Source organism: Rhinolophus sinicus, chromosome 7, assembly GCF_057876585.1.
Source record: "Rhinolophus sinicus isolate RSI-liver-muscle chromosome 7, RSI-T2T, whole genome shotgun sequence".
Lineage (NCBI taxonomy): Eukaryota > Metazoa > Chordata > Mammalia > Chiroptera > Rhinolophidae > Rhinolophus > Rhinolophus sinicus.
The window spans coordinates 10088344-10101776 of record NC_142507.1 but is presented as its reverse complement, the minus strand read 5'-3'; the positions used below and the strand labels follow the sequence as shown (position 1 = coordinate 10101776).

The 13433-nt window shown below is 40.8% G+C and overlaps 1 protein-coding gene across 17 annotated transcripts in view; it reads right to left on the bottom strand.

The window, feature by feature from the left end:
• The window catches only part of EYA1 (EYA transcriptional coactivator and phosphatase 1), a 294427-nt gene that overhangs the window by 107719 nt on the left and 173275 nt on the right, over window positions 1-13433 (bottom strand). For 8 of the 17 annotated variants that reach the window (XM_074318727.2, XM_019726011.3, XM_074318735.2 and 5 more), the window contains 3 exons: window positions 7047-7116; window positions 6579-6724; window positions 2907-3044 (listed from right to left, as the gene is read on the bottom strand). In XM_074318727.2, coding sequence (XP_074174828.1) covers window positions 2907-3044; window positions 6579-6724; window positions 7047-7116 — 354 coding nt within the window. Of the gene's footprint in view, window positions 1-2906; window positions 3045-6578; window positions 6725-7046; window positions 7117-13433 lie in introns of those variants that run through there. The other 9 variants (XM_074318728.2, XM_019726020.3, XM_074318737.2 and 6 more) reach the window with 5 other exon arrangements.

Genomic DNA, 13433 nt, shown 5'->3' with positions numbered 1-13433 from the left:
CTTCCTATCCAACCCCAGTAACTGCGGTGCAGAGAGGCGGAGTTGTGTGCCCTTCCATGCCCCGCTAACAACCTCTGCCCTTCATTTATTGTCTCTCTTCATCGGTTTGAACCCCAATCTCTTTAACAGATCAAACAACATTATATAGAAAGAGGGAGTTAGCATTTGTGTTATTTTCTTCTCTAAGTGAGAGCGATACAGTCTAAAGGAAAATAAACGAAGTGGCGTTTCCAGAGCCCGCTGGGTCTCGTGCGTGTGCATGTGCGTGTGTGTCTCTCCTCCCATTTATCATGGCAAATCCTGACACTTCCTTCATCACGCAATTCCGTGATGCCTCCAGTCAGCTCCACCCATTGGTATGAAAAAACACCAGGGAAGGCTGCTTTGCGCATACCATGAGAAGAAACTAACCGAGATTTTCATTACGCCAAATTCATTTCTGCAAATGAAGAGAACTAGAATCCTTATGAATCTTAATTTCTCACTGTCATTGTGCCATCGGCCTCTCCACTTCTAACATTTGTATATTTTAGACATGCTACTAGATAGTGGAGATGAAAATACAAGTTAAGATGGTCACTACTTTCCAACCTTCTAGAAGCAATGGAACTAAGTTATTATGGAAAGCTGGGTTTTCTTCAAGGCTGAAGCTTCATCAGTGAAGGGACTCGACTTAATTTCAGTTGTTTTTTGTGCGAATATCTTTTGCACTTCCTGACCTCAAACAGATTGCTAAACAAAATTTCATTTTCTTCATATGATTCAGCCTCAAAACGATGAACACAATTTCTTGTTTTCTGTGGGGGATGGGAGGGTGGGTGGGGGTGTAAATGGATGGTGATGCCAGCAATCGGTCTGGAACTTGCATTTTTCAAAAATTATAACTAAAAGCTTGATTGCAAGTCAGATGCCTGTTTATATTAAAGGAGACTAAAAGTTGCTTATAACAAAGGGGGCAGATAGTCTGTGCAACTGGTCAGTAAATCAAAGGTGGAAGCAGATTCTCCTAAGTGCTTTTCTTGTCCTTACTACATGCACATATGCACACTCGTGCACACGCGCGTGCACACACTCCTGCTTCATTCTTGCTGTCAGTACTCTTTGATTGGCGAGCAGCATTGAAAACACTATCTCCACTATTTGCACCGTTGACCCAGGGGTCTCCAGGCACCTTTTGTCAGTCCACACTCTCCCATTCAGCTAACTTATTTGCATAAGGTTTGTCAATGGTGTGTGAAGAAAAACCCCCCTCTCACCTCATTCTCAAACTTCCAGAAACACTGAGGCTGACCTTGGGAGCAGAAAGATGTCAAAAACTAACAGCAAGGATTTCCCTTCCTCAGGGTGAACTCTATAGTTGTCTATGAAGAAAAACATTTTGTCTTTCTCGGTGAAACTTAAGTTCTAATCTTTCACTGGATGTACAAAAAGAGATAAAGCAGAAATAATTTTCTAGCAATCTTGCAGCAAAGGTGAAAGCAATCAGATTTCCCAGTACCGGAGGTTTTACTTCATGAGCTTTTAGTATTAGTGCCTGATGAGATTGATGAAAGCAAAAATAACTGCTATTAATTAAAAATATCAAAATTTGGAGGATTTTAAAAATAATCTTAGACATTAAAGAAATTTTTATATTAAAAAAAGATGTACTGAAAAGATACTCAAAGGTCAAAATAGACTCCCACAACTGGGCACACAAAATCATTTAATAATGGTGAAGCGTTTTTCATAACACATTTAATATTTAAGAAATGCATATTAAACAGAATCTAATTATTTATCCAAATTTGGCCATAAGGAATCTATAGTATATCATTATCCATCATTATATTGGCCAGTTAAGTTTCAAGGTCATAGAATATTATCTGGCTTATTTGTGGAAATCACATTTTATCCAATAATCTAAAATGGAGTGAAGTGCCATTATAGAAATTCCCATCTGAAATAATAACTCAGTCATAGAAAACGGGTTCTTAGAATCCCTCAGCAAAGGGCCGCACAAAAACACAAAAAAGTCCTAGGTAAGTCCCAGATGCAATGAAACCTGTGGGTACAAAAGCACTGCTAAATTTGAAGCTATACATGTCCTTTCTTTTTTCAATAAAGAAGGTTTTTTTTTCCCCCTCCAAATTAACTTTCTTTCTCCTCCTTCCCTTCCAGTCTTCTCTCTATTCTAACACTATACTTATACTCAGTTAGGCGGTTAGCTCTCTTAGGCACTATTTCTGCTGCGTAAGCTTTCAATCTGAGAGGATAGAAAGAAAAAAAAGGACTCTCAAGTCCACTGTTTCTCATACTCTCCGAGATGCAGGACCAGTGTTTCCCCATAATCCTTCCTGGACCGACAATTGAGCAAAACACATAGGTCCTTGCATTTTGTGTAGTCTACAGTTTCAAAACCAGAACCCAGGCACTGGCCCCTGGAAGCAATATCTTGAAGCTGTCTTGAGTGTATGTCCAGTTCATCTCCTGGTCTTTGGTCGATCCTTTCGTCAACACATATCACATATTCTATTACTAGAGCTGTGACTTGACCACACCAAGAGCAAGAGAAGTTTTCAGCGTATCATACCACAACCTGTGATAGCTTGACATTTGGTTTCTTTCATTCCTTTTATAACTAATAGAAGCCAAGGCAGAAAGCTTCGATTTCACAAGGAATCTTAGAGCTTTGTAAAAAGAATCTTTGAGCTCGTTCAGTCTAACCCCTTGATGTTAGGGTTGTGGAAAATTTAGGCCTGGAGACTGGCTAAGTGAAGAGCCAAAGCAGGTATGAGGCATGTTGCCTCTACGCCCAGTCCACTTTCCACCATCATCCGCTGCGTACATAAGACATCAGATTCTAGTTTTAGAAAGTACCTACATACAGGGTTAATGAAAAGAGCAACGTCAGTGTGGATACAGACCTTGCATCTGGTAGCTGTACGGCGCTTGTCCAGGTTGAGGCGTACCGAAGCTGGTGCCATAGCTGAGAAATCCTGTCTGTCCCGCTGGCTGAGACTGTGACAATCCACCTTCAGTCTTGATGCCTGCCCACAATGCACCTAAATCAGTTAGTGATAGCTTATCTATCTGTTCATTTTTAAAAGCTGGTCAATACACAAAAACATTCCCCCCACTGTTGAGTCACAGATGCTCCCCAATATTATCTCAATAATCAAGGGGATATGTGCTGAGAGTGAAACCCCCGACCGATGACTTCGATTTAAAAAACAAAACAAAACACCAAACAGGATTATTACAGATGTGAATGCCTAGTCACATTGTTCTTTCTTGTTGCTTTCCTGCATTCCATTTTCTATAAAATTTAATACCAGTGACATTATTTCTGTACTTAGTTTCAAGAGTTTAAGATCATCTCCTCGATAGTCAAGAAATGGCCATACCTGAACTTGAACTAAATTATTCCCAAACTTGCCATGCTGATGACTGTCTGAATCAAAACCTTTTTTTTTCTAAAAAGTGATTAATTAGCATCTCTAGCCTCACAGCATTTTTTTCTTTGTTTCTTTTTTCCGTACTTTTTCTACCACAAAGCTAGTTTGAGTACACACTCATTTTGAAGTCAGAGGAAGCAATATCGGGCACAGAACTAAGCAACACCATGGGAAAACCTTCTCCCATATTCAGATCCTCTCAGAAAGTATGGACAAAAAAAGCAGAATATTAAGAATTGAATCCTATAGACCAGCACAGTAAATTATAAACAAGTGCAGTTGACCAATTGTTCCCTTTCTGTCCCTTGCAGTTTCAATTATTTATTCAAATATAATTGTTTAAAGTGCAGCCAGCCTAAAGTATACTTTCGTTTTATCACATTGCAATATAAAAATAATGTATATGTGACCCCCCCCCCCCAAATACTCCCTCAAGTGCCAGGTTAATGTCCTGATTTTAGTACTTGGGTCGGGCAACATTATGTACAGGGCTCGGCCCTGAATCCTAAGTAAAGACAGTCATGAAAGTTAACAACTGTCCTTAATTTTCACAGAGGGAGGGGAGGACAATTTCTGCCAAGGAAATTCACATTTTGAAATAATTTTACTTTGCGCTTAAGATAAACAGTATCTTTGGGATCTAGAATACACAGTAGTCTCACTGTTTATTTCCATTTTAGGGGAATTTCATCAGTAGAATGAAGTTAGGTAACTTTCCTAAGGCAGTGGAAGAATCTGACTCTTGGCCGAGAGAGCCTTCTCTAATTCTTGGTGTGTCTCTAAATAACCTCATAATGGCCTTAACACTGAAGCCTTGATACAGCCTTAACATTTTAAAACATGTAATTTTCCCTGGATCGGCAACCCCACACCAAGGAATAACCCAAACTTATCAGGGGTCCCTGGAAAAACAATTGCCCTGGATGGTGATTTGATGGCTCTCGAACCTATCTTTCATGTTGTCACAATAGGGATATCCCCCTCCTCTCTCTCCATTTGCTAAGGAGATGCTTCCAGTCTCTACCTGTACCACCTCTGTCTTTAGCCTGGAGGTTCAGGATGGGTATCTTTGTGATAAGAAGAGGTAAGGAAAAGCAGGAGGAGGTAGAAAACACCCATCGAGACAGCCACACCTGTCTCCGTGGCTTCTACCCACAAGCTGGCAAACTCATCTCACTGACCAACTTGGAGCAGATCCGGTGAAGAACAGTATGAGCTCTTCTTCTCCACCGACCTCGTGTTCTTACTACGAAAAGATTTGCCTATCTTTTCTTACGTGGTCTTAATAAAAAGTCAGGGGTAGCAATCCTTAGAGAAAATCTTTTAAGACTCCTGGGACCTTGACAATCAGCAGTTAAAAATCCTCAACTCTGTGCTCTCCCTTCATGAGAAAGCAGTGGGGAGAAGGTTGCCATATTTTTTGATACACTGACCCAAGAACAAATAGAATGTCTGGTCAGAAGCACTGGGGCGGGGGTGGGGGCGCGGGGAGCATCTCCTTGTACTCAAGGCCCCAAAAGAGAAGGAAGAAGGTGATACGGAAAATGCTTAGGCTTGAGAATTATTCTCAGAAGATTTATAAGGATGGAAGGCCCCGGGATCAAAGCCCTTTACAATGAACCTTACACTTACCACCTACCCCGTCACATTACAATCTCCGTCCTCACTCTCCTAGCTCTAATTTCAGAACTTCTGCTCACCTCACCCTCCTGAAACTTTAGTATTGTTTGTACTGCAAAAGGCCTTCAACTTCAAATCATCAGCCTACAAATACATTCTGAGAATATAAACTGGAGGATCCTTAACTCACACTATGGAATTGAAGCTGCACCATTCAAATCATAGATTCCGCCCCCTCTTTCAGCAGAAGAATAGTTTACAAGTCAATTATATATAAATTCGATCTATTATTATTTTGCTGATATTATTTTGAGAAACCTTAACGAAAAGTTATGGAAATGAAGAGAACAGTAGAAAGTCTATTTTACGGATGTTTTTAAAATCGGGTTTAAAAACACTTAGCTAGGTCTGAACATTCAGTTCTGACAGTGTTGAAATAAAACTATCAAGGGTGAAGTCATAATACAATTTAGATTTTGATTTCTATTTATTCTATAAGAAATTTATGTATAGTTGATTTGGTTTGGGGTAAAGGAAAAAATTAAATGAAATAATTTACATTTTAATTATTAATGACATGCTTCAAAAAACACATTGGTTCTTTCAATAGACTACAGAAAATATTACAAAACAACAGAAGCAGAGACATAATTAGATCACAAAATATCATTCTTATATTCTATCAGTCTTTTCCTCCAAATGTTCATGTATTTTTTTCTTTATCATTAGGTTTTATGTTGTTGTTTTTTTAACAAAATGCCAATAATTCGTATTTTTCTACTCAAACAAGCTGTAACTTGTGCAAAATTACAATTGATTTGAAGAAAAGGTATGTTGAAAGTCTAAATCTCTTTAAAAGTAAACTTTGGGGTTTTGTTGTACTTATTTTTAGCTAACAGGTATTGACCCTGTAACAATTGAGTTAAATTATACCCAGATAAAGCTAATCTCCAGGAGGGAAGAACAAATGCAGAGGTGAGCTTTAAATGTTTCCTGATTTGCCTCTTTAAAGTGCAGCCCAATCCGAGATATGCAGATCGCTTTTCCTACTGGTTGATAATGCTGAAATTTGATAATACCACCACCCTCAAGTTTAGGGTTTGTTGGATTCCGCTTGTACTCTCTTAATCATAGCGAGGCATCTGATAAATAGGAAATGCATCTTTACCCCAAAAGACTTTATTCACAGAAGTTTTATCGCAAATATGCACCAAAATACTTTGGATTCCAGAGCCAAGTGCTCAAATGGCAAATTAAGAGCTGAGATATAAATGGAATAAACTGAGAGCAAGAGAGCCTATGAACCATGCAATCTATTTGCCACCTCTGACCTCAAGATAAGTAGCCACCAGTTCTCACAATGCTCATTAAGAAACAATCACATTAAGAATGTGGACGGAAAAGGTGACAGCGCTTCCTAAAGTGGCCCAAGATGACAATCTTTCAGTATCACTCCTGTGAGGCTTTCACACATAAGGGGTATGCCCACTAGATAATGGCCCCATAAAGTAGCAGACTCACCATATGAGGAAATTCCGTACGGCTGTCCTGGCTGTGGGTATGTGGCATACGCTGTCGCTTGTTGCATTCCTGTGGTAAACTGTGTTTGCCCATATGCAGCCATAGTTTGTGAGGAAGGGGTAGGGAGAATATGTGGGTATGCTCTGCTATTTGTCAGAAATGACAGAAAATGAAAGCCCATGCATTAGATGGAAACATGCAAGGTCATTGATTCACAAGCATATCACAAATTCCAGTAAAAAGACTGTCTCTTAAAGTACAATTTTCAAATAGAAGATACCAAGTGCTGAAAGCCTTCAGTGTCTCTACTAGATAAGGCCCAGAATAAATTTGCATTAAAAACATTTAAGTCGCTATGAAACGCACTTGAGTTTAAATTAAGATGTAACAAGTTGGCACAAGGCATGACTTGAAATAAGGCAAAAGACTACTCAGAAAAGCTACTGATTAAGAGAAAATACATCTTACTTGGAAGGATAGATCTGTGGTGGGGAGAACTGGTGAGTTGGTCTTGGGCTGAAGCTACTGCTCCCAATTGCTGGAAAAAAAAGAAAAAAATAACGCACAATAATCAAAGCAAAATACAAAACTAAGTATACAGCAGAGATACAGTTTGAACTACAGGCTGACAAGATGAAATGGCAGCTATTCGATCTTTATGACCTGCAGAAATGGGAATTTCATACAGTCGACCTAACAGGAAGTCGAACTATATTAAGAAACCTATAGGAACTCATTAAGTGGTTCTAATTTAATATGAACTCTTAGAAAACATACTCGCCATCTTCTTAAGTACCTGTCAGTATGATGTGATGGATTTTACAGTGGCATGCTAGCCGAGTACACAGAGTCCTGCTACTGTCTGGAGAGATGCTAAAAGTGGAGTTGAATTGCAGGGCTGGGCAGGACCCAAAGGTCACCTGGCCTATTGTTTCTGCTCCACGGGAGCGCACACACCTGAGACTGTATTACCAAGAAACAGGGTCTAATCTTCTCTCCGGTGAATAGAAATAGGACAGGCCCTCATCTGCCTGCACCGATTTAGCAACTTTTTTTTTTTTTTAGTAAAAATGCATTCCTATAACTATCTTAAATTTCTCAAGTTGCAAGCTACGCCTGTTTTTTCTCGTGCTGAGGTGGGTGCTCCTTTGCCTTCAGTGACACGTGCTCAACTTCAGTGTTCTTGTTCAAAAAGTTGTTCTTTAAGAGATCATGAAAGCACTCAAGCAGAATTTTGTTTGTTTTAAGTCACATACACTTAATTCAGTATGGCTCAGAAATGCACTAAACTCTCCTATCAAATGTTCTTTTATGCTCACGCTGAGCTAAAGAAGCAAAAATCCATTTTTGCTAACATTAGGCCTTAAAATGGTAGTTTTCAGCTTTTTTTTTACTGTAAATGTGAGCTATTTTTGTACATATATATCTATACACATTTATATTTATATATATACACAAATATACAATACATACATATACACATATATACATATACATGTATATATATACATATATTCGTATATATATGTATATATGTAGTGTATATATATATAATTTTATTATTTTTCCCCCTCAAACTCTCCCTATCCTCTGTCTATGATGTATATTCTTTGGGTACAATTGTTACAAAATGTAATATGTTTATTTTCTTCTTCACTAATAATCCCTGTCTCCAGAGGCTCTAATATTTATTAACTGTATTCTACATTAAAACCCCTTAAAAGGTTCCATGCACCCAAAGTTCCACGCATTGTTCATGATGTCACATCAGTACATTTACGTTTCTCAAATTTAATTTGCTAGCTTGTGGCTGGGACAACAGTGGTGGGGTCGAACCAGAATCACAAAACCTATGAATAACCCTTTCCTGATAAAACACACAGGCCCAACCCAGTGACAATACAATAGATCTAGATTGCCACTGCTCATTCCAGCTGCCAGACTCCAACCATCTGACAGTCAGTTTGGCAGAGACAGAGTCCTTATTAAAGGGATGGCAGGTCACCTCAGCTGTGTCCCTCTGCCTTTGGGCACATGATGAGTCCCTGCTCTGTTCCAGGCACTGAGTTTGGTGCTGCAGACGCACAGACAAGTTCTGTCTGTCACACGTGGGGAGATGACACACAAGGAGCCACGAGAGGATTAAACACTGCAGTTTATAGAAAGGAGGGATTAATGACGGGACACTCTGACCACCGGGGACTACCCCTTGCCCAGGTCATCTGTGATTACAACCTCTTCTCCTTCCCTTTTCTAAGCCCGAACCGAGACCAAGGGCAAAGTAGATTCCTCCTACAGAGATGCTGGAGAAGCAACATCCTCCCTGCAGAATCTTAGTTAAAAATAAGTTTTAAAGCATGAAAACTACAAGAAAAAAAAACCCACTGGTGCCTGATGACGGGAACCAGAGAAATCCCTTTTACTGTTTTCTAGCTCTGACCCTGTGTTTTTCAAATTGTGGGTCAGATCCCATAACAAGATCACAAACTCAACAGGCTACACCCAGCAATGCTTTTTACAAATAGAATAATAGCTTAGAAAAAGATATCAGGGTTATCACACAGGGTATGGTAAATTCTGCGAAGTTTTGGCGCAGATTATGTGCCTAGTACGTGTGTATACATGAAGAAAGATCTGGGAGGCTGCAAGTAAGCACAGGTCCTAGAGTTAAAATTTAACTTCAGCTCAGATTCAAGTTCTAAGTCATCTGCATGGTATTGGTCAAGTTCCTTGATCCCTCTAAGCCTTGATATGTTTTCTATAAGACAATGGCAGTAATACTACCTGTAGGATCGTTGGGAAGACTAGATGTAATAATTGACAAAGTACGTAACACAATGTCTATGTAATAAATGTTTCTTTTCTCAGATGCCCAGATTCCCACTCTCTGTCCCAAATTTGCCCTTCCGTCTGTATTTTTAATTCTCCTCAATGGATAGCAAAATGCTTAAATGCAGATTTTTTGCCTCCATTTACATATGGGGATAGAAATTAAGTAACACATCCAAGCGAATAAATGGGAGAGCTGGTATTTGAACCCATGGCTGCCTGACTCTTTTCATCAAAGTGTACTACCTCTTGACACCCTACACAGAAACTAGAAACCTCAAAATCATCTCATTCTTTCCCCCTCAAGTCACCCATCCAAAATGCAGAAATTGCCTGTGGAGCTTCCGGCATCCTCCATTCCGTCTCCCTTCCCGGTCCAGGTCCTCAGTAGGTCTCACCTGAACGAAGGCCACAGCCAACTAGCTACCGTCCTTGCATTCCACCCACCGCCCTTCGGCTCTCACTACTGCCACCACAGTGCTCATACTTAAATGGAAATTTCTTCATGATCATTCTCCAGCTTGCAATCTCTTGACTGAGCTCACACTGGCCCTAGGAAAAATTCCAAATTCCTTGGCAGAGCACACAAACAGCATCAAGCTTCCGCCCTCCCCTGGGCTCAGCGTCAGGGGGCCTCCCTGGATGTGAGGACTCCCCATATACGTCCCCCCATTTTCATGTCTGTTTCAGCTGTTCCTCACCGCAGACCTTCTGCCTTACAGTGCTCTTCTTTCCTCTGTTTGACAACCACTTACTTCTCCATTGGGGCTAAAACATTTTTTCTCTTTAGGATAATGGCTTCGTTCTCTGGACTTTCTTCCAAAGCTACAAACAGTGGCAAGGCAACATCATAGCTAGCACACGCAGCCTATGTTGGTTTCCTCTGCTAACCATGAGCTTCCGGGACCAAGGACCTCTTACTCTGCCTCGTCTCAGCCCTGACAGGGCCTGGCATGTGATAAGGAATCAATCAACAATATTTGTTCAGTGAGAATGTGAGATTTAGGTCACAAACAAAGATTTTTTTAAAAAATCACAGTGACTTGAAGAATGGTTAAATTATTTTATTTATACACATACAGAATAATCCTGATTCAGCTCTTTGGCAACTGGAGTAAATGGTATCTTACGAAATAAACGTGAATAAAAGCCTGCAATGCTGCCCTACTGTCTTCTGGCTGCTTACCTAACTACGTGCACCTAAAACTATTCAATATTTAACAACATATAATAAGACATATCTTTGGGGCTTTCTCTGAATCCAAACCCATGCAATCTCTGTGCGGCCTAAAAACTCTTCCATTGTACATCTCAAGCATTTTCCCCCTGGATTGCCTAAATTTTTTTAAACAATAACTTAGGAATTCAGATTAATTTTACCTTGAATTTTTTTAAACAATAACTTAGGAATTCAGAATAATTTTAATTTCCTGGGACCAGAATAACCTAACACAAAAAGAATGTCCCCAGGTCATTTAGCAAGGTGAGCAACATGGTTAACTTACCATCAGTCACCTCCAAGTTACATATGCCCGAGACTTGGGAATGTATGGACTACTGACACCAATCTGTTTTAGCACGTTTATTTCCTATTACTATTCCATTCTTTCTCTTCTAACACGTAAGCTGAAGAAGCTCCCCAAATCTTGTTGTAGGAAGGGCGAGGCGAAACCAAGATAAATGAGTCCCAAGCTTGAGAATCCACGGAGAAGATCAATAGAAATCTCAAACAGCAAGTTCTCAGCTCCCCCCACCCCCACCACACCTCCCATCTCATTAATGTCCATCCACATGATTCAGCCGAACAATTAAGTGGAAAGCTTAGAAGTAAGTTTTGATTCTTCTCTTTCCCTCATACCCTTTTATCACAAGTCAAGCCAGCTCTCCCTCCAAAAATATATTCTAAATCTGGCAACGTCTTACTTCCTGTGTCTACCACTGTGTTCCAACCAGCAACGCTGTGGCCACCAGAGAATGGAATGGCAGTCATGGCATTTAGGACAATCCCCCCATCCACTCCCCGCCCTTCCCTCTCTCCTCCCCTCCTTTCCCCCAACAGAATCTGGCACATTTCATCCTGCTTCGGTGGCTCTCCTGAGAAGGGCAGGGGCTGACACAGTGCTCTTTCTTCTGAACCAGGGAAAGGCTAATCTCCCTGCTTCCCCTTACCCCCTGCCCACTCCTCTCCCATAGAGCATTTTCCACACAACGGTGATCGCTTAAAAACATAAATTAGATCATGTCACAAGGACCGCCCCAACTCCTTCCCTCATTTCTAAGTCCTGTGATCCTATTATATTTAGATTAACCCAAACTTCTTCCCTCACTGCACCAACATCTGTACTCAGATGCCCTCTCCTCATTGAAGCCTTCCCTCTGAAAAGCCCTCCCCCTACTCGTCACTAGTTTCTTTGATGTGCTTTCATTTTCTTCACAGCACTGGTCACTATTTCTTAACAACGCTCACTTACCTGTCACTGCCCCTTTCTCCCACAAGAATGAAAGGCCCATGAGGCAGGGAACCTAGTCTCCTTTTTCACTGCTATTCTCTCTGCCTAGAACAATGCCTGGCATACAGTAGGCATTCAATACATAACTGTTAAATGAATGAATCAGACCCAAAAAGTTACGTCTTTTTATGAACAATTTTAAAACCTTAAAGAAAACATATTTGGCACACAAGTATCTCCTCCTCTAGAAGCATTCCTGTTTCTATTTCCAGGTTCCAAATACCCCCAGACATCAACTTTGTATGATCAGTATCACAGAGGGCATTTATTTAACAAATTAGTAACACATTTAGGCTTTATGGAAGTGGCAACAGCAGGAGGCAAAGACATTTTGCGATCCCTGAAAACACATTATTTTCAACCCCCAATTGATTTTAACGTGTAAATCATTAAAATACTGCTTTTCATTGCTAAATAGCAAATGACCACCGCCTCCCTCGCTTTTAAAAACCTAATAAATACCCTTGCAATTTGTAATTCAGCCACATGCCTTGGAAAACCCAACCCTTCTCCTCCTGTCTCCCCACGCCAGGATGCCTGGAAGAGCAAGCCTTCCGCCTCCTTCACGCTTTGACATGCTAGGGTCCCTTGAAAGACAGGGGCAGAGATATCTATGACCAGTGTCAGAATGCCTCTGTTACTTCTTTATCCTTGCTCTTTCCTTAACACACCCAGGATAGTCAGGATGTACATTTTTAAGCCATCAGGGAGAAGGAAACAGGAGTGGTGACCACGGATACAAAAATCATCTTGGAGTTAAACGCTTGGAGATTGCTTTCTCCAGCCTCCTCTTTCTCTTATAAACCCTAAGTCCTGTTCACAGCCACTCCAGCCTGCCATGGTTTATGCATCCTTATGGAAGGAAGGAAGGAAGGAAGGAAGGAAGGAAGGAAGGAAGGAAGGAAGGAAGGAAGGAAGGAAGGAAGGAAAGCAGGAGAAAAGGAGAGGAGAAAAGAGAGAAAGAAAAAGTAAAGGACATGACAAGAATGTCCAGCCCAGGTTCCTGATCCCACCCCCCAGCTCACCCAATCCTTTCCTCTGCGTCCAACACAGAGAACCAATCTATGGATGACAAGATCCTCTACAGCTTCAGTCTCTGCACCAAACTCTCCCTCCACCTCAGCTAAGCCCTTCTCAAAGGCCCTTGCTCTCCTGCGTATCTTTCCCAAGTAGAGGCTGTTCATTCTTTCAGATTCCAGACACCACAAAGACCTGAACACCCACCCTTACTGTTGCTTTTTCCAAACCATTGCTTTGCTGCTCTCCCACAAAGCCCTTCCTTCTCTGAGATTCGTGACGCCCATTCTTGAGTGTATCCCCTGACTAGTTCCAACATTATCTTGGGTTATGCATCCAACAGGTTTCTCATTCTGTCTCCTCAACGCTGGCCTTTTACTTCAACCATCAAGCTCCAGATCACATCCTGGACCTTCTTTCCCATTCCACACTCTCAAACCACAATAGCACAGACCAATTCAGTTGGTTATTTAACAAACGTTTACTGACCATCACCACC